The sequence below is a fragment of the Sus scrofa genome, chromosome 9, assembly GCF_000003025.6.
Source record: "Sus scrofa isolate TJ Tabasco breed Duroc chromosome 9, Sscrofa11.1, whole genome shotgun sequence".
Classification (NCBI taxonomy): Eukaryota; Metazoa; Chordata; class Mammalia; order Artiodactyla; family Suidae; genus Sus; species Sus scrofa.
In genome coordinates, this window is record NC_010451.4 from 7,715,634 (window position 1) to 7,734,714 (window position 19,081).

The window sequence follows — 19,081 nt, forward strand, 5'->3', positions numbered from 1 at the left end:
CTAGCCTGGGAACCTCCATATGCCGCGGGAGCGGCCCAAGAAATGGCAAAAAGACAAAATAAATAAATAAATAAATTTTTGGATTGTTTGTTCTAGTTCTGTGAAAAATGTCATGGGCAATTTGATAGGGCTCATATTAAATCTGCATGTTACTTTGGGTAGTATGGCCATTTTTACAATATTAATTTTTCCAACCCAGGAGCATGAATATCTTTCCATTTCTTTGCATCCTCTTTAATTTCCTTGATTAATGTTTTATAGTTCTCAGTATATAAGTCTTTTACCTCCTTGGTCAGGTATATTCCCAGTATTTGATTTTTTGGGGGTGCAATTTTAAATAGTATTGTATTTTTGCATTCCTTTTCTAATATTTCATTGATAGTGTACAGAAATGCGACTGATTTCTGAATGTTAATCTTATATCCTGCACTTTGCTGAATTTGTTGATCAGTTCAAGTAGTTTTTGGGTTGAGTCCTTAGGGTTTTCTATATATAGTATCATGTCGTCTGCATACAGTGACAGTTTTACCTCTTCTCTTCCTATGTGGATGCCTTTTATTTCTTTTGTTTGTCTTATTGCTGTGGCTAGAACTTCCAGTATTATGTTGAATAAGAGTGGTGAGAGTGGACATCCTTGTCTTGTTCCAGATTTTAGCGGGAAGGCGTTCAGCTTTTCTCTGTTGAATATTATATTTGCTGTGGGTTTGTCATAAGTGGCTTTGATTATGTTAAGGTATGTTCCCTCTATACCCACTTTGGTAAGAGTTTTGATCATGAATGCATGTTGGACTTTATCAAATGCTTTTTCTGCATCTATTGAGATGATCGTGTGGTTTTTGACTTTTCTTTTGTGAATGTGGTGTATGACGTGGATTGATTTGCATACACTGAACCATCCTTGTGCACCTGGGATAAATCCCACTTGGTCGTGGTGTATGATACAACCATAATTTATTGAACCAGTTTCCTATGAATAGATATTTAGGTTGACTTTTTAAAGAGCTGAAATGAATGAAAACATCAATTCTTTCTTCATTATGAAGTTTAAACTATTTAACCACAATAATAATAATAATATAATTATAATATCTGGCTGTACTTCATATTCAACAAATCTGATTTAAAAGGGACAAGCAGGAGTTCTCTCATGGTGCTGCAGGTTAAGAGTCTGGCGTGGTCACTGCAGCTGATCACTGCTATGGCACAGGTTCAATTCCTGGCCCAGGAACTTCTGCGTGCCTCAGGCACAGCCCTAATAATAATAATAATAATAATACCAATAATAATAAAAGGGACAGGGATCTGGTGGTGCTCAGTGCGAGATGTGCCCCCTGATCTCTTGTATAACTTGGCTTCCTCTTCCTCGCATTGATCTCGTTACCCCCCGGCCCCCTGCAGCAGGCAGTACTGCAGAGGCCAGTGAGTTCCCAGGAGTACTTTGAGCAGCAGACCTGTGTGGACTGCCACCTCCTTTACCAGAGACACTCTGTTCCTTTTCATGCACGCTGACTTCTGAGCCAGGACTAGCTCTGGTGGACACGGAGGGAGCCAGACTGAAAAGAGAAAGGCCTCAATCTTGCCTCAGAAGTCTGAGTTCTAGTTCTGACCGACATTTCCTAGATGTGCAACCTATAGTCTCTCTGAACCTCAGTTTCCTCATCTGTAAAATGGGAACAGGCAGAGTATCTATTCAGACTCCACATACAAATGATAACATACGTAAGCCCTTAGCACAATGCTGGCTTAATAGCTCACATGAAATAAATAGCAGCATGTCTTATTAGGACTCACAAAGAAGATAAGGAAAGGAAGGAACAGCATTTCAAGAGGGGGAACGGCATGTATAAATAGCAGGATTTACAAAGTGTGAATCCTCAGAGCAAGCCATGGAGGGAGGCAGAGCAGGAATTGTCAATTCAGTTTTGCAGTTGAGGAAACGAAGATCCAGGAAGGGGCAGTGACTCACCCTCGTCTCCCATCAAGGCATGTGGAAGCAGAAGAGGGATCCAGGGCACCGAGGCAGAGCTGCCAGGGCTGAAATGCCTGGGCCATGAATCTGTGGGTTAACACTTGGTTGGGCAGCCGGAATGTGGTAGGAATGTGAAAGGGGGCCTTCCAGGAAGTGGTGGACACACAAGCTCCCCGTGGACGCCAGACTGACAGAGCACACAGGAGCCACACGTGGCTCCTGGACTCAGGAAAGGGGTTGGGGGTCTCGGGACCACGACTGAAAGAGCAGCACTGGCCTTGAGAGAGGAGGCAGGCACATCAAGGCTGGGGGCTGACAGGGAAGTCTCAGAAGTCACTGGAAATGCCAGCCAGAGCTCACCAACTCTGGTCTCACTGGACATCCGCCAGCGGCTTCCGAGGCCACAGGCAGAGGCTGGGAGAGGGAGGAGGAGGGGGGACGGGAGGCGCATCATTACCTGGGAAAATAGGAACAACCAGCAGCTGGGGCCTGGGGCCAGTTATGCAGGCAGGTCCGTCCTGTGAGTGGGGGTGAGGGTGAAGCAGGCACTGGACCAGCAGCAGAAGGGCAGAGAGCTGGAGGGCGGCCACCTCTCGTGGCCCGACTACACAACCACCCCGAAGTGGCTTCCTTCTTTCCCCGTCTCACCTCCCCAGGCCCTTACTGATGCTTCTAGATCAGCTTAGAAATGAACTACTCGCACTTGAATCCTTGCCTCAGGCTTGGCCTCTGGGGGAACCCAAACCAAGACACCCCTCTGTCTCCCACACATTCACATCCAATCTGCCTAAATCCTGCTGGTTCTACTTCCTAAAAGAGCCCCTGATGTTGGAGTTCCCTTCGTGGCTCAAGATGCTCAAGAGTCACAAAGATCTGTAGTCAAGGAGTTCCCGTGTGGCTCAGCTGTTAACGGAACCCGACCAGTATCCATGAGGATGCAGGTTCGATCCTGGCCTCGCTCAGCGGGTTAAGGATCCAGCATTGCCGTAAGCTGTGGTATAGGTCGAAGATGAGGCTTGGATCCCGCATTGCTGTGGCTGTGGCATAGGCCAGCATCTACAGCTCCGATTTGACCCCTAGCCTGGGAACCTCCATATGCCGTGGGTGTGACCCTAAAAAGACAAAAAAACAAAAAACAACAACAACAACAAAAAAAACAGAAAGGGTAGCCTAAGCTCTCACCCCAGATCACCAGTGAACCAAGGGCAGAGCTAAGCCAAGCGTGTAAACTGACTCCCTGTCCCTTTAGCCTGGCTCTGCTTCTACCCACACTGGGTCTTTCTCCTGTAGCCCCAGACAAGTAAGCCCAAAACCAGGAGGAGCGGCTGGACAGTTCCCAGGCTGATTGTAGAATTTGCTGTGGCTGTGGTATCGGCCAGCAGCTAGAGCTCCAATTCAACCCACACATAGCCTGGGAACCTCTATGTGCTGGCAGATGTGGCCCTAAAAAAGACACCCCCCCCTGAAAAAAAAAGCCCCTGACATCAGCTCAGCTCTCATTTATCACCCCTCCTCCATCCCTCCCACCTGGTCACGTGCCCAGCCCCCTCCTCTGCTCCCCACACAGCAGCCAGGCACGCGACATTCCTATGACATTATTCTATGTCCCTCCCCTGCTTACATCCTTCCATGGCTCCCACCACCCTGGGGACAAACCAAGCTTCCCAGCCTGACATTCAAGGCCCTGCCAGACCTGGCCCCCGCTTCAGCCTTGTCCGTCCCCCTCCTCCCTGCGCTGGACTCTCCAGTAGGACTGAGCTGCACCAGGTCCCCAGAATTTGCCATGACCTCCTCCGGGTCTTCGCCTGCTGCCGCCTCTCTTGACTTCACCCGGATAAGTCTACATGGTGTTCATCACCGGCTGAGGACATGCTGGCACCCTGGCCCCCCTGCCCTGTGCCCCTTGCGTCCAGGCTGGGCCAGGGGCCCCTCAGGGCTCCTGCGCCTCAGCGCCCGTCTCTGCATCCCAGTGCCCCCCACATCCTGGCCCTTCTCTCCACACCAGACACTTCCTGAGGGCACTGGCCATGGACCCTGCAGCTCTGCATCCCCGGTGCCCCGACCATGCCTGGGCACATGGCAAGGGTCAGGGAATGGATGGACGATCACGATGACGCTAAAGCCCCCAAGAGACCGGTAGTCATTCCTTCAGTGACTTATTTACAGAGCATTGTGCCAACTGTGGAGAAACAGGGCTGCTGAACAACAGACACAGCGTCTGTTCTAGAAGATCCTCCCTGCTGATGAGGGGGCCGTGTGGACAGACAGGATCGGCGGGAGTGAGCAGGTGCCTCAGAGGCCACACGAGGGCCTTGGGAGCCCAGAGGGCCCTGTCTGAGGGGGAGGGGGCAGAGGAGGCTTCTGAAAAGAGGTGTCTCCTCTTGTGCTGGCCCCGCTCACCCCCCTCTTTGCAGAGCATGCAGGGGGGCTGGGGAGTCAGGGGAGAATCGGGGTCTATTAGCATGTCCCTAAAACCTCATCTCCTCCTTCCTATCAAACCTGACCTCTACCTGTTGGTCATTGCCACTCATGCCTTTTTTAATCTTTATTTTTTTGTAATGGCCACACCCACAGCATATGGAAGTTCCCAGGTCAGGGATTGAATCTGAGCCACCGCTGAGACCTACGGGCAGCTGCTGCAACACCAGATCCTTTAACCCACTGTGCTAGGCTGGGGATTGAACCCACACCTCTGCAGCCACCTGAGCCGCTGCAGTCAGATTCTTAACACTGTGCCACAGTGGGAACTCCTGTTCGTGTCTTTATATTGCATGTTTTAAAACTTTATACTGAGTGTATCCGTCCATATACTTCTTTTTTCAATCTCAATATATTTGGGAGATTTACCTTGGTTGATGTGTTCCTCTAGTTGATTCATTTTTCTCTGCTGTGTAGTATTCCATCACCTGAGTATACAATCCACCCTTTTTAATAGATCATCGTCCATTTCCAATAGCAAATCTGTAGACGGTGAAAGCTCATATTACAGAATTTTAGCTGAGAAAAATATGTTCCCAGCTCATCACGAAACTTGAATTGCCTCCCAATATCATTGAAATTCTTTAAAATATTGATAATCACCAAGGATTTCTGCACCATATAAAGCTGTGTTGTCTAATACAGTATCTGCTAGCCACACGAGGCTATTTCAGCTTAAATTTAAATTAATTCAAAGTTAAAAATTTCAGGAGTTCCCGACGTGGCGCAGTGGTTAACGAATCCGACTAGGAACCATGAGGTTGCGGGTTCGGTCCCTGCCCTTGCTCAGTGGGTTAACGATCCGGCGTTGCCGTGAGCTGTGGTGTAGGCTGCAGACGCGGCTCGGATCCCGCGTTGCTGTGGCTCTGGTGTAGGCCAGTGGCTACAGCTCTAATTCGACCCCTAGCCTGGGACTCTCCATATGCCTCAGGAGTGGCCCAAGAAATAGCACAAAAAAGACAAAAAAAAAGTTAAAAATTTCAGGTCCTTGGGAGTTCCTGTCGTGGCTCAGCGGAAACAAATCTGACTAGCCTCCATAAGGATGCATGTTCGATCCCTGGCCTTGCTCAGTGACTTAAGGATCTGGCATTGCTGTGAGCTGTGGTGTAGGTTGCAGACGCGGCTCAGATCCTGTGTTGCTGTGGCTGTGGTGTAGGTCAGCAGCTGTATCTCCGATTCGACCCCTAGCCTGGGAACCTCCATACGCCACAGGTGTGGTCCTAAAAAAAACAAAATAAACAAAAAACACCTTAGGTCCTCAGCTGCACTAGACACATTTCAAGTGCTCAGTAGCCACACATGGATGAAGGCTATCATATGTTGGACAGCAGATAGGGACACTTGCATTGTTTCAGAAAGTTCTAAAGCATTTAAAACACCGATTGCTTCATTTTCCAGCTCTGAACGAGGCTTCTGTTTTTTCTCACACATAAAACAGTTCCATGTGTGATGCAGGAGGATGCAGTCCTGGCCAAGCTTACGTCCTTCCCTGGGTTTAGCCCTCTTCATCGCTTCCGCGTTTCTTCTGAGGCTCAGGGGTTCCCACTTTCTTAAAAGCCATTTTCACTTAACAATGAGAGGAAGATGCTAACAATTACATACCAAGTAAGTTTAAGCGCCATGAGCACCCAGTGCGATCTTGTCCTCTCAGGAGAGCCACCGAGTCAGGGCCACAGCTCACTCCACGTGCTCTCACGCAGACTCGTGCTGGGAAGCACCTGCAGCTCCGATGTGTCAGCTTTTCTACTAGTAAAAGCTTTGCACATATCGGGAGGGTGAGGGTGCAGAGAGCAAGGGACACCTGAATAAAAACGTATTTTTCCATTTTCTAATGGATGGACATTGTTCCCAATATTTTGCTTTAGATGTGGTGCTCCGAGGTATGTTTTTCCACACCCGTGAGAGTTTCTCCAGCTATTTCCGTTGGGGGTGGCCTGACTCAGTCTTGCATGAAGTTCAGCTTCAGCTGCTGGATATTGACGAGTTGTTCTTCCTATCGGGCTGTTCAGTTTCTAGTTCCACCAGCAGTCCGGAAAATTCTCGTCTCTCCACATGCTCAACGACGGTGGTATTACCAAACGTGTTAATTTTTGCTAACCCGATGTGTGTGAAATGGTATTTATTGTTGTTTTAATGGAAATTTCTCTGGTCGCTTTTAAGGCTGAACATGTTTCCCTGTTTGTATTGGCCATACTTGCTTTCTGTTCTCTGAAATGCCTGCTTTGGTTTTTTGCTCATTTTTCAACTAGGCTGGTTTTTTTCTTATTGGTATGTAGGAGTTATTTTCATATTTTCATTATTTCAGAGCAATAATCTGTTAATGTCGCAATAACTTCTCCCAGCCTGTGGCCTTTTTTTTTTTTTTTTAAGTATTTTGCATTAGTAGAATTTAAAATTTTTTACTTTGTGAATCTATCCGTTTTTTCCTTTACGATTTTTTTTCTTGTTGTTTTTGTTTAAGAAATCCTTCCTAGAGTTCCCATTGTGGTTCAGTGGAAACGAATCTGACTAGTATCCGTGAGGATGCTGGTTAGAACCCTGGCCTCGCTCAGTGGGTTAAGGATCAGGCGTTGCTGTGAGCTGTGGTGCAGGTTGCAGACACGGCTCAGATCCTGCATGGCTGTGGCTGGTGTAGGCCAGCAGCTGTTGCTCCGACTCAACCCCTAACCTGAGAACTTCCATGTGCCGCACCTGTGGCCCTAAAAAAACCCCAAAACAAAACACTTCCTTAATCTTGGCACATAGTAGGAATTCAAGAAGTATTTACTGAGGACAAGCTACACTGGGAGCCAAAAGCAGAGCCTGGCTTCTGTCTGAGTGTGGCACGTGTTGGGCTAAGGTGACAGCGACTGATGATGAGGACGTGGGGGAGACGGCGGGGCTGGGGGTGGAACTGTGAGTGTCCAGAGCCCGGGTTGATGCACCGAGCCCCTGCCCTCCCTCCGGGAGAGGGTGCTGAGTGCGCGGAGACGGGGAAGGATGAGCCCGGGAGGAGTCGGGGAAGCAGCAGGAAAGGGTGTTGTGGGGCCACGCGGGGTCCTGTCAGTGTCCGTGGGGGGACTTCCTGTGCACGCCTGCAGGGCACGGAGGTCACAGGGTCCCTGGAGGGGCCATCCTGGGGGCGCGTCGGGGCAGAGACCGGATACACGGGCTGAGGACGGGAGAGGAGGCAACCCCTCCGAGACCACGGGCAGCGTAGGGAGGAGGGGCAGTGCCTGGAGCGGGGTGGCTCCGAGGCTTGGGGAGACCCCGGGATGGAGGCCGGGAGAGCATGGGGTTCCGCGGGCGTGGGGACCTGGCTGCAGAAGCCAAGGGCAGCTCTGGGCATGGCTGGGGACTTCACCTCAGATGCAAGAAGAGCCCCCTCTTGGGGAGGGGGACGCGGAGCAGAGAGGTTGGGGGCAAGCATGCGGGAGCCCCCCCACTGAGCCTGGCCTCGCTGCTAATGCCTGCCTGGCACAGCTAAGAGTGGGGGAACGTTTGGTGAGTGGATTTTCTTGGGGAGTCAGGTACCGGGTGGGGTTGGGGTATCAGGGTTAGAGCTTGCGAAGCAGGAACACGTGGAAGGGCTACGTGAGGGAGAGCCCCCCTAGGTGAGGGTTTCCAGGGGCCCAAGTCCCTTGAGTCACAAACACCTTCTCCCCACAAAGGGCTGGCAGCAGCCATCTCCCCTTGAACGAGACAAGGCCTCGCCTCAAGGCCTCTTCGGTCCCGGGGAGGTGGGTAGGACCACAGCCCCCAACACCAAACATCCCTGGCTCTGTCCTCGGATCTCCACCCCCACGCCCTCCCTGGGCGGCTGCCGCCCTCTCCCCCCAGACTGCGGAACAGCTTCCTGGCAGGGCACCTGCTGCCACTGTGCCCCCCCTCCCATTCCTTATTCTCCATCCAACAGCTGGAGAGTGAGTGAAATGATATTTGGTTTCCAAATATCGAATCATGATGAGGTACACTCGAGACTCATCTAATGTCATATGTCAATTATACCCTGATATTATTTTATTTTTTTGGCCATGCCCACAGTTTGGTGGAAGTTCCCCAAGCCAGGGATCAAACCTGTGACACAGCAGTAACCAGAGCCATGGCATTGACAATGCTGGGTCCTTAACCCACTGGGCCACCAGGGAACTCCTTTACTCTGATTTTTAAAAAGATATTCATTATGTCACGCTGCAGCTCTAAATGCTCTGGTGACGCCCACAGCTCTTCAGACAAAGACCAGAGTCCTGATGTGGTCCCAAGGCCATGCTGGGCTGGCTGCTGCTGCCCCTCCAGCCCCATCTCCCTTCATGCCTCCTAGTGTTGCCAAAATCTTGGCTGGGTCTGTACAGCGATGCCAAATAGAAACATGCAGACAGAGTTAGAGGAAACAGAAAAAGCAGCTTTAATTGCCAGGCAAAGAGAGGAACACTGCAGGCTAGTGCCTCAAGGACTGGGCCCCCCTTGGAGGGGGTAGCGAGGAGTCTTAAAGTGAGTGTTCGAGGAGCAGGGCGTGATGGGCTCCTGGACGTTTTCCTGACTGGTGGGTGATGAGGTCATTGGGAGTCAGCGTCATCAGCCTTCTGTTCCAACTTGTCTGGGGTCTACGTGCTTGCGGGCAGGAGCCGGTTGCCTCCTTCCACTGGTGGGGGCTTTAGCACCTGCAAAACAGCTCTAAGGACCTGGCTCTGAATATTATCTATAGTATTTGAAAAGCGAAGGTCCTTGACTTTGTTGGGTGGCTCAATTATTATTACTCTTTTCTTTTTTTCTCTGTATGGTTTCACTTCTCTGATTACATTGGTTCTTTGACAAAAGATTTTCTAAAGATAAAAAGGCAAGTGGGGGACGAGTGGGAGGTCCACTCTGGGGAGGTCTCACAGGGTCCTGCTCAGTTCCACCGGCTCGTGGGGAACCTCCCGTTCAGGCTGTGCATCGTTTCCTGGAAGCTGCTAAGCCCTTTCCTGTCTCCAGTCCTCTACACTTTCCTCTGCCTGGGACTCTCTTTTCCTTGCCATCACCTAGCTGAGGCTCTGGTCTCAGCTTAAACGGCACTTCCTCTGGGACCTACACCACAGCTCATGGCAATGCCAGATCCTTGACCCATGAGCAAAGCCAGGGATCGAACCCGCATCCTCATGAATATTAGTCGGATTCGCTTCCGCTGTGCCACAACAGGAGCCCCGTTCCACTCCACTAAAATCTCTCCTCTAGCCCTTCACTTTTCCTCCTTAGCACTTACCGCAGTGTGATCTTTGGCATTAATTTATTTATTTGACTATTGAACATCTGGGAGCCCCACCAGATTGTAAACTCTGCAAGGCCAGTGCTGTCTGGACTGTCCTATGAATTTGCATCCTCAGTCCTAGCATAGAACCTGCCACATAATAGCAACTCAGTCACTGTTAACGCAAAGCTGCCCTGTAGCAGAGAGGAGGTGCTGGCTTGTCTGAGGGCTGTAGGTCAGCGGAGGTTTCAGAGATGAGGGAATTAGAGGCCACCGTCCATAAGAGATCTAAGGAGATAAAGGAAGAGACAGAAGGAGTTCCCATCGTGGCTCAGCAAGTTAAGGACCCAACGTAGTCTCCATGAGGATGTGGGTTCGATCCCTGGTTTGCTCAGTGGGTTAAGGATCCAGGGTTGTCACAAGCCGCGGCATAGGTCACAGATGCAGCTTGGATCTGGTGTTGCTGTGGCCGTGGCTGTGGCATAGGCCTCAGGCGCAGCTCGGATTCAACGCCTAGCCCAGGAACTTCCATATACCACAGGCGCAGCCATAAAAATTAAAAAAAAGAAGAAGAAGAAGAGAAGGAAGAGGAGTGACAGGAGAAATGTTGACACTGATGACACCAATTACATGCTGTCACTCCCACCCACCCCCATCTTTAGCGTGAGGTCCCACCAGTTGGGTGACCTGGGGTAAAATAATCCCCCTGAACCTCAGTTTCTTAATCTGTATAGTGGATCTGTGACACCAAGCTCCTGGGATTGTTATGAGGATCAGGAAACAGTATGCAGAAAGTGCCACGAATCCATGCTTTAGGGGTACTGTGGCTTGGAGATCAGACTGTCTGAATTCAGATCTCAGGTCTGCCCCTTACCAGCTGTGTGACCTTGGGCAAGTCACTTCCTCTCTCTGTGCTTGAGTTTCCCCACCTGTAATATAAGGATGATAACACTTCTGGAATTGCTATGAGGATGAAATGAGGTAGGTATTAAAACACCTACTACGATGCCTGGCACACTGTCGATGCTGAGGAAATAGCATTTATTATTAACCCTCCATCCCCGTAGCCATCCCCGCCCCAAAGAATGTCAGAGCTGGAAAGCTGGACTCCCCACTTAAGCCCCCGCCCCCAATATAAAGGAGGAAACCTAGGCCAAGGAACGTAGAAGTGAGGGGATCTGGGTGGAGCCCCGAGTCCCGGGTCCCAACCCAGGGCGCTGGCTCCGAAAGCCTGTGACCTCTTCCAAAACTCTCAGCTCCCCTTTCTCCCCGAGGGGCGGGCGTGCCAGCCTTGAGGGGGCGGGGCTTCGGCGCGGCCAACGCCAGGCTCCGCCCCCGCCCCGCCCCTTCGCTCCCGTGTTGCTGGCGGTCGGACGCTTGGCGCCTGGCCTCCGAGCTGCAGCTGCTGCTCACTTCCCTCGGTTCGTGGGTTGGCTCCTAGTGTTGGAGCGAGCGTCCTTCCAGCCCAGCGGCGCTGGTGGCCCAGGTGAGGGCTGTGTGGGGCAGAGGACCTAGGCGCAGGCGGTGCTGCGGCGCGGGTACAGGGCACGGTTGCCCAGGTCAGGCTCCTGTTGCACCCCTCTCGGGATTCCCAGTGGTGAGTGTTGGGGTGGGCAGTGTGTGTCCTGGGTTGTATGCAGGTAGTGTGTGCTGTGTGCTTGGTGTGTTGAATGAACTGTCGTCTTTGCGTGCAAGACGTGTATGATAACTTATCTGTAGCCATGGTGACTGCGCCAGCGGAACCCTGGGCTTCCACGAGTGTGCCCAGGGTGTGTCGCACGTCAGTGCATGTGTGTGTGCTGTGCCTACAGCGAGATGTGCGTTCTGTGTGTGTGGCCCATCCATGGCCCTGGGTAGGGTGCTGAGCCAAGTAGTGGAAGATGAGAAGCATTTGCACAGCTCTTACTACTGATAGAACTTTCCCATGACCCGGGGGTGGTTCTGACTCTTCCCCCCAGCACCCCAGGGCTTGGGAGAGGGAAAGCTCACCCTGAATCTGGGTGGAGATGCAGCTAGTCCCATGCTCACTGTCCCAGAGGCGCGTGCATACACATGTGCATGCGCGCACACACGCGAGAGGCTTTCTTGAAGTCTCCTTGTTTAATCTCCAAAATTCTGTGGATCTTGCGCTCCTCTCTGTAATATTTCTGTTCGTCTTAAAGTAAAAATGTTGCTGTGATGACTTACATCTAGTGAGCAGACCTGAGGCTTGGCTGTGAGCTGGGTTTGTCTGGCTGGGAGCCTTCGGGCACCTGTGAGTATGACTCTCCCGCCTGTTCTCCAAACTGAGACGACAGGACTTGGGCGTCCTGGGGAGCGTGTGGTATGGTTGGCATGCGGTGTGCACTGTATATGCAGCACACCGCACGCTGTCTGTGCAGCAGAGTTGGGTGGCGGGAGGCTGGAGCTGTGTATCCTGTGTGTACTGTGTACGCAGGAAGGGGGTTGCAGTGGCGTGGGGGTGTGTCCTGCATGGTGGGGTCTGTCGTGGTCATGTCTAGCGCAGGGGCAGGGAAGCTGGGCTGCTGGGGAGGACCTTTGACCATCAGAGAAGTTCTCACCTTTTTGGCGCTGGCTGGACTGGAAGAGGCTGGAGGACCCCAGGGCACCAGGGGGCAGGGGACCGTCCAGCTGGTTGTATTATCCGGGCTGGTTTAAATCCCAGCCCTGGCACTCTCTGCGTGGAGGACTTCAGGCCAAACCTTTCTGTGCCTTGGTTTCTTCCTGTGTTAAATGGAGGTGGTCCTAGTATTTGCCTTGAAGGTTATTGTGAAGATTGACTGAGTTCCTGGAGAGAAAGTGCTTGACACCTTAAAACCCTTAAAAGGGTATGAAACGCTGGTGGTAGTGATGGCACCCCCACCTAGGCCTTTCCTGCTCTTAGGATTCTCCTCAGAGCCGGGGGATTCCTGGGAGCTGGGCGGGGAAGCTGTTTCAGGATCCCCATCCCCGCTGCAGTACGCTTGTCCTGTCCCCAGCTTCTTGTCACTGTTGAACTCTCTGTCGTGTCCGGATCCTGGGAAGATGCAGGCTGGAAGAGGAGGATGCGGAGTCTCTGGCAAGGCCTGGGATGGGGCGTGGGAGCGAGGCTGGGGGAGAGGTGCCAGGGCAGCTGTGGGGCTTGGAGGCAGGCCTCTCCCAACAAACACCAGAGGAACAGGAAAATGTTGGCCTGTGCCCGTGCGTGTGTGTGTCTGTGTGTGTGTGTGTGTGTGTCTGGGGATCGTCAGGGGACAGGGGCAAGAGTGCCCTCTGCCTGGAATGAGGGAGGCTAAGAAGAGCAAGATGAGGGCTGTGTGGTCCCCCGGCCACGGCAGGCCCTGGGAACGGGAGGGAGGCTGCGACGTCAGAGTCAGATCAGGTGCCTCTGAGCTCTAGGCCGAAGTGGACCAGGGGACCCCTCAGGCTGGGCTTCGTTTTGAGGGGGAAATGTTTGCATTGGCAGAGTAAGAGCCCTTGTTCCTGGTGACTTCACTGGGGCAGTTTAGAGAAGGGCCTGGAGGCCTTGGAGGAGGAGGGGACATAAAAGGCAGTGTCTGGAGCTGCGGAAACGGTTAGGGAGGGAACCTAAATATCTCGCCGGGTGGTGAGGGCTGTGATGGGCAGGCGGCGCGGCTCAGGCCAGGGTGGCCGCAGACCACCGTCCCCACTGTCCCTAGGCAGGGAGTGCTTCGGCCCCGGAGGCCCTGGGTGCCTGCTCCAGGAGGTCTGGAGGACAGAGCCCTGCCGGGAAGCAGGAGGCCTGGCCCAGCCCCCACTGGCTTGGGGACAAGGCCGCTTCTTTCTTCCCAGCTGTCAGAGAGGTGGGCCTGAGGACTATGGCATCACTGCTCTCCCGGGCTTCCTTTGATGTGTAAGTCTAGCTATAATTGCTTATGGTTCTACGGCCCCAGCCCTAAGAGTCTATAATCTCAACTCGAACATTCTAGAAGTCTATAATCCAAACTCCAGCTTTTGAGTTTTCCAGCTACAGCATTCCCTGATTCCAGCTCAGTTGTTCAAGGATTCCGCCTGGCTCTGGCCGTCTGACACTTTCAAGCTTATAAACTACCAGCAAAGAGGTCACTGCCGCAGAGTGACCTGAGAAGCCCCGGGAAAGGCCCTCCACAGCGCGACCCCTGGAGCTCCTCCTGCGGGGTGAGGGAAGGCCTCTCATTCGTGGTCACGCCTGGGAGGGGTGACAGTGAACCCAGAGGTTCCTCCGCTCCAGGGCAGTGGAGGTGCCTGGAGGAGCCTGTGGCTCAGGGGAGGGTGGCCCAGGAGGAGAAGTGGTTCGGATCCCGGATTGTCATCATTCTTCATAAGATGAGGGAATTGGGGGGTCACTGGGTCTCTGGCAGGGAAATGAGGAGAAAGAAAGGAAAGAATAAGAAATGGGGGTATTCCTGTCATGGCGCAGTGGAAGCGAATCCGGCTAGGAACCATGAGGTTGTGGGTTTGATCCCTGGCCCCACTCAGTGGGTTGAGGATCTGGCGTTGCCGTGAGCTGTGGTGTAGGTCTCAGACCAGCTAGGATCTGGCATTGCTGTGGCTGTGGTGTAGGCCGGTGGCTACAGCTCCGACTGGACCCCTAGCCTGGGAACCTCCATATGCCACGGGAGTGGCCCTAAAAAGTAAAAAAGAAAGAGAGAGAGAGAAAGAAAGAAAAAGAAAGAAAGAAATGGGGCTGAGGAGACCCCGAAGGCAAACCTCGTTCTGTCTGGGAGACTCTCAGGCACCTTCGGTTGTAGAAAAGATCCCTGTGCTGTTAGCAGAACCGGCGCTTCTTGCACAGCTGGACTCAGCGTGGGCTGGGACCGGGGCGCTGCCGGCCAGTCCCCGCTTGCGCTCCGTGACTTTGGACAAGTCTCTCTGCCTCTCTCTGGCCAGTCTCCCCGCCCCCTCCCCCCGGGCGGTCCTGGAAGGCCGATCCTTGGACCAGTCCAGAGACCTGAGTCCCGGGAGGGAGGAGGGCGTGAGCAAACATCAGACGAAAAGGTGCCAGCCTCCCTCTCCCTCCTCCCCACTCAGCCTCAGCCCGCAGGTGCGAAATTGGTCTCAGAACCTACAAGAAACGGGGGGCGGGGGGCGGGGCCAGTCTCCTCCAGCAGAACCCTGGATTCCCGGAGAGATGGAGAGACTGGGGACCGTGGCAGTTCCCTGGATGTCCCCCCTCACCCTGCAGCAGCCCCACTGCCGGCCCTGCCCTGAGATGATTCCAGACCCCCAGGATCGCCCCCAGCCTCCGAGCTGGAGATGGAAGGAAGGACCTGTAGCTTCAGGGGCAGTAGCTGCAGAGGCTGGGGTGGTAAAAGGAGCTCCCCCCAAGAGGTTGGTGAAGAGTCCAGGCCAGAAGGCTCCTGAGCCCCCAAGCTGTGAGGCAGGGCAAGGGTGGAGGGGCCCACGCCTGAGCAGGGGTCGGCGTGAAGGAAGAGGGGCCCAGGGGGCACGCACTGAGCAGCACCTGCTGTGTGAGGCTCTGTGCCCGGTCCTTGCCTGGGTGCTCTCTGTCCTCCAGCCACTCCAGCAGGAGGGAGGGGTTGGGGCGTATCCTGGGCTTCCTCATTCCTCCTTCCCCACTGAACCTGCCTCCCAAATATCTCTCCATTGGTCTCCCATCTCCATCCCTCTGACTTTCCAGGATGGGTGTGGACCCGTGTGGGTTGTATGGAGCTGTGTCAGGGCCTGGGTGTGCTGCATGTGCACTAGTGCAGAATGGTACCCACAGGGACGTGCCCCCTCCTCCTCTGCCAGTTCTCTGTGGCCCTTCTCTGCTTTTCTGCCATGGGAAACAGCAGCCTCCAGACTCTGGGCAGAGTGAGGTGCCCAGGCTGCAGGGTAGGAAAGCTGAACCAGCCTCCCCTGTCTGGGGAGACCACCAAGCATGCTGCCTCTAAGCCTGAAGTGGGGTCACCTCCCTCCAGAATCCGATGTGAATCCCAGAGGGACCGAGTTTCCTCCCTCGGACGGAGACCAGGTGGTCTCTTGTTTCAGACAAAGGCCGAGGATTGCGGTTCCCTCCCGGCTCCTGGGAGCTGCGAACAGTCGATGGGCAGTGGCCTTGGAGGCCTGGGACGTGCAGACACCGTGCCTGCTGGCCAGTGGCTCATCACAGGCCACAGGGACCCTTCTCAGCCTTGACTCAGGTGGGCGGGAACGGCTGCATTCCACGGCTGGGAAAACCACAGCAGGGGCGATTCCCAGGCATTGGAATTGCAGGTGCTGTACTGTCAGTCCAGCCCAGGGCCAGGAGGGGGCGCCCTGCAACGCAACTGGCAGTGGCTGCTTGAGGTTGGGGCCTCCAGAGGCAGGGTTCTCAGGTTCTAAGGTGGGTAGTTTGTGGTGTGAGCCTCACCCCACGAGGACGTGTGGGGTGTAAACTGTGAAGTGCTTGAGGGGTTCCTGCTGGCGACAGAGGGCAGGAGGGTAGCTGTGAAGGGGTCCATGCTCACAGGCAGCAGGGGGTCTGAGGACCCCAGGAGGGCTTCCACTTTGGGCACACCTCCCCTTCCCCTCTCCTTCCCCCTCCCCCCGCAGGAGAAGCTACATCCAGGGCTGACCGGGGAGAGCCGGAGCTCAGCTTAATCCCCTGCGTCTTCCTTCTCCTCTTGCATAACGCTTTTGTTCCCAGGGAAATGGAGAGCCTGCAGGGACCAGGAACCCCACAACCCCCCCCTCCCTGGGCATCCGGGCACGCCTGGGATGGTGGCAAGGATTGCCGAGCCTGGGAAAACAAGGCCTGTGAACTGGGGGTTTGCAGCCCCCCAGCCGTGGGCACTAGGTGTGCACCGCGTGCAGAGACACGAGCACAGGCAGACACACAACATGCATGTGGACTGACACACATGCTTTCAGGGCCACTCACATGGGCTCCCATGTGTGCCACACACACACACACAGGTACAGTACCAAACATATGCATTCTGGGAATACACGTGCGTCTTCCAGGTCCAACCCCCTCATAGCCGATCCCCCCTGACCCCTACCCCACACAGACACGTGTGTCCTTACCAGTCCTATAAGTGCGTCCTCTCCCAGCCTGGGGCCCGAGGTCGGGAGATGGGTGACCCTCGCAGTTCCCCAGGCTGATGCCTCCTCCTGGAATAAGCGTCCCCAGGCCCCCAGCCTTGTCCCTTCCCATCTCCCTCCTCGCCTCTCACCAGCAGTACAGAGAAAGGGCTTTTCCTTCCAGCCGCCAGCCCGCTGCTTGGGAGCAGAGGTGTCCTGGTTTCTCAAGAACAGATTGTGTGAAATTGTCTCTTATTTCCCTTCCAGGATCAAGCCCTGCTCTGGGGGCTGCCCCAGGGCCCCACACACCTGAGGAGGCTGGTTTTCAGATGAACAAAAAGGTGGAGTAGGGTGTTCCCATCGTGGCTCAGTGGTAATGAACCTGACTAGGATCCATGAGGACACAGGTTCGATCCCTGGCCTCGCTGAGAGGGTTAAAGATCTGGTGTTTCTTGCGATCTCTGGTGTAGGTCGCAGAGGTGGCTCAGACCCCACGTTGCTGTGGCTGTGGTGTAGGCTGGCGGCTGCAGTTCCAATTTGACCCCTAGCCTGGGAACCTCCATATGCCATGGGTGCGGCCCTAAAAATACAAAAAAATAAAAATAAAAGCTGAGCATATAGCAGCCTCTGTCGTGTGAGTCATACCTAAAGTTCACAGACTGCCTTCTTGCCAGTGTCGTGCTCATTCCTCACGACAGTCCCAAGATGCAGGTGCCTTCATTTCCTCCATGTGGCAGATGCAGGAACTGAGGCCCAGAGATGGATGGGACCGACCTGAGGTCACACAGCAAGGCGAGGCAGAGTTAACCAAAATGCGAGTCTCTTGAGCTTGGGCTGTGGGAAGGGTTCCAGCCTCTGGGGCTTAGGGACGGGGAATTTAGCCTTCAGAGCTGGGAGGATGGGACAGGTTGGGACTGCCAGGTGGCCCGGTGGAGAAGCCGGCTGAGGACACAGGCAGCCCCTCACAGGCCCAGGCTCTGCTGAGGATCAGCCCTTCATCCACCCTTGTGGCTGCACCAGAAGAGAGGGCAGGAGGGGGGGCAGAGCCACCTTTGCCTTGCTGTGTGACCAGGCCGGTCCCTGCCCCTCTCTGCAGTGAAACATCAGGGGTAGTTAGAGGGCGCACTCGCTCTCCAAGTCCAGGAAGATCTCTGCGGGGCTTCTGGAGGGAAGCAGGCTCAGGAACACTCCACACTGCGGTCCTGAGCCGCGGCCTGTGCCCAGGGAGCCCTGGCCTGCTGCTGAGATCCGCCACGGCAGAGCCTGGTACAGGGTTGGGCCCAGGGCCCGGGGTCCCTTCCAGGCTCGGCAGGAAGCGGTACCTTGAGAAGTAGACCCCGCGAGTCCAGGTGGTCCCCATGCCGCCCTGGGGATGCCTGCCCCTCCCTCCTTCACGTTTCTCTGCAGTTGCTGTTACTCCCTGACCTGCTCTGTATTCAGCTCGTTAACTAAAATGAACTCGTCACCCTGCTACGTAGAATGTAGGTGCTGCACCGGCCAGGACTCTGTTTTGTGCCTGCAGCTGGCAGAGCACCCCGGCTGCCTGATCACCAAGCCCAAGCTCAAGGATGCCCTGGAGCTGGGGGAGGGGCTAGAGGCCTGCGCTCAGAGGATCCCCCCTCCCCTGCCATCACCCTTAATCTGAGAGCCTTCCTCTGTCCCCAGGGCAGGGCGGGGCATGGCATCTGGACCTGTGGGGCCAGAGCCCGACAAGAGCCATTAATCACCGGCTCTCAGGGTCTCAGCCTCTTTTAATGGACCTTCCAGGCGCTGCTGAGAAAACCAAGTTCATTGTTCCCTGTGGCAGCGATGGGCAGGACCAGGAGTCTCTCCAGACTTGAGAGAGGCCAGGAGAGGGCTGAGGGCGGGGGAGTCGGGGAGGAGGAAAATAGAGGCCATCCACTGAGTGCCCGGGCCCCGGGGCCAAGCCCTGGTCTTTAAATGTCACCTAGCTGGATCCTCCCTACAGCCCTTGGGGCTGAACTGATGACACCCATTCTGGGGTGAGCAGGCTCAGAAGGGCGAGCAGACGCGGCTGGTCAGCTTGGTGACAGGGACTTGAGCTGGAGTGTTCTTGAGATTTGGGTCCCACCCCTGCTGCTTGCCAGCTCTGAGAGGTGACAAGTTACTTCCCCTCCTCTGATTTTTCAGTTTCCACATTGGCTGTCTCCCGGGATGTTGGCGAGACGGGCATGTGACAGTTTGTGGCATGGCACTGACCAGAATTAGGGACTGCGGCAAGCATCAGAATTTGCCTGAAACCTGGACGGAGCAGCGTGGGGCCGCCTGCCGCCTGGGTGAGTGCCCTGGGTCAGCGCCCTGAGGGCGCCGAGCCCCCCCCCCACCTCCCCTTGGAGGTTGCACACAGACCACTTGCGGCTGGAGGGGAAGCCGCTGGGCTCATCGCAGACTGGAGAGGAAGTGGGGCGGCCTTGGGGGGT

At 54.5% G+C, this 19,081-nt stretch overlaps 1 protein-coding gene across 6 annotated transcripts in view; it reads left to right on the plus strand.

Moving 5' to 3' along the window:
* The window catches only part of P2RY6 (pyrimidinergic receptor P2Y6), a 51,270-nt gene that overhangs the window by 7,182 nt on the left and 25,007 nt on the right, over nt 1–19,081 (plus strand). For 2 of the 6 annotated variants that reach the window (XM_021102028.1, XM_021102030.1), the window contains exons 1-2: nt 11,040–11,250; nt 18,792–18,937. In XM_021102028.1, coding sequence (XP_020957687.1) covers nt 18,850–18,937 — 88 coding nt within the window. In that variant the 5' untranslated portion in view covers nt 11,040–11,250; nt 18,792–18,849. Of the gene's footprint in view, nt 1–11,039; nt 11,251–18,667; nt 18,938–19,081 lie in introns of those variants that run through there. The other 4 variants (XM_021102029.1, XM_021102032.1, XM_021102027.1 and 1 more) reach the window with 3 other exon arrangements.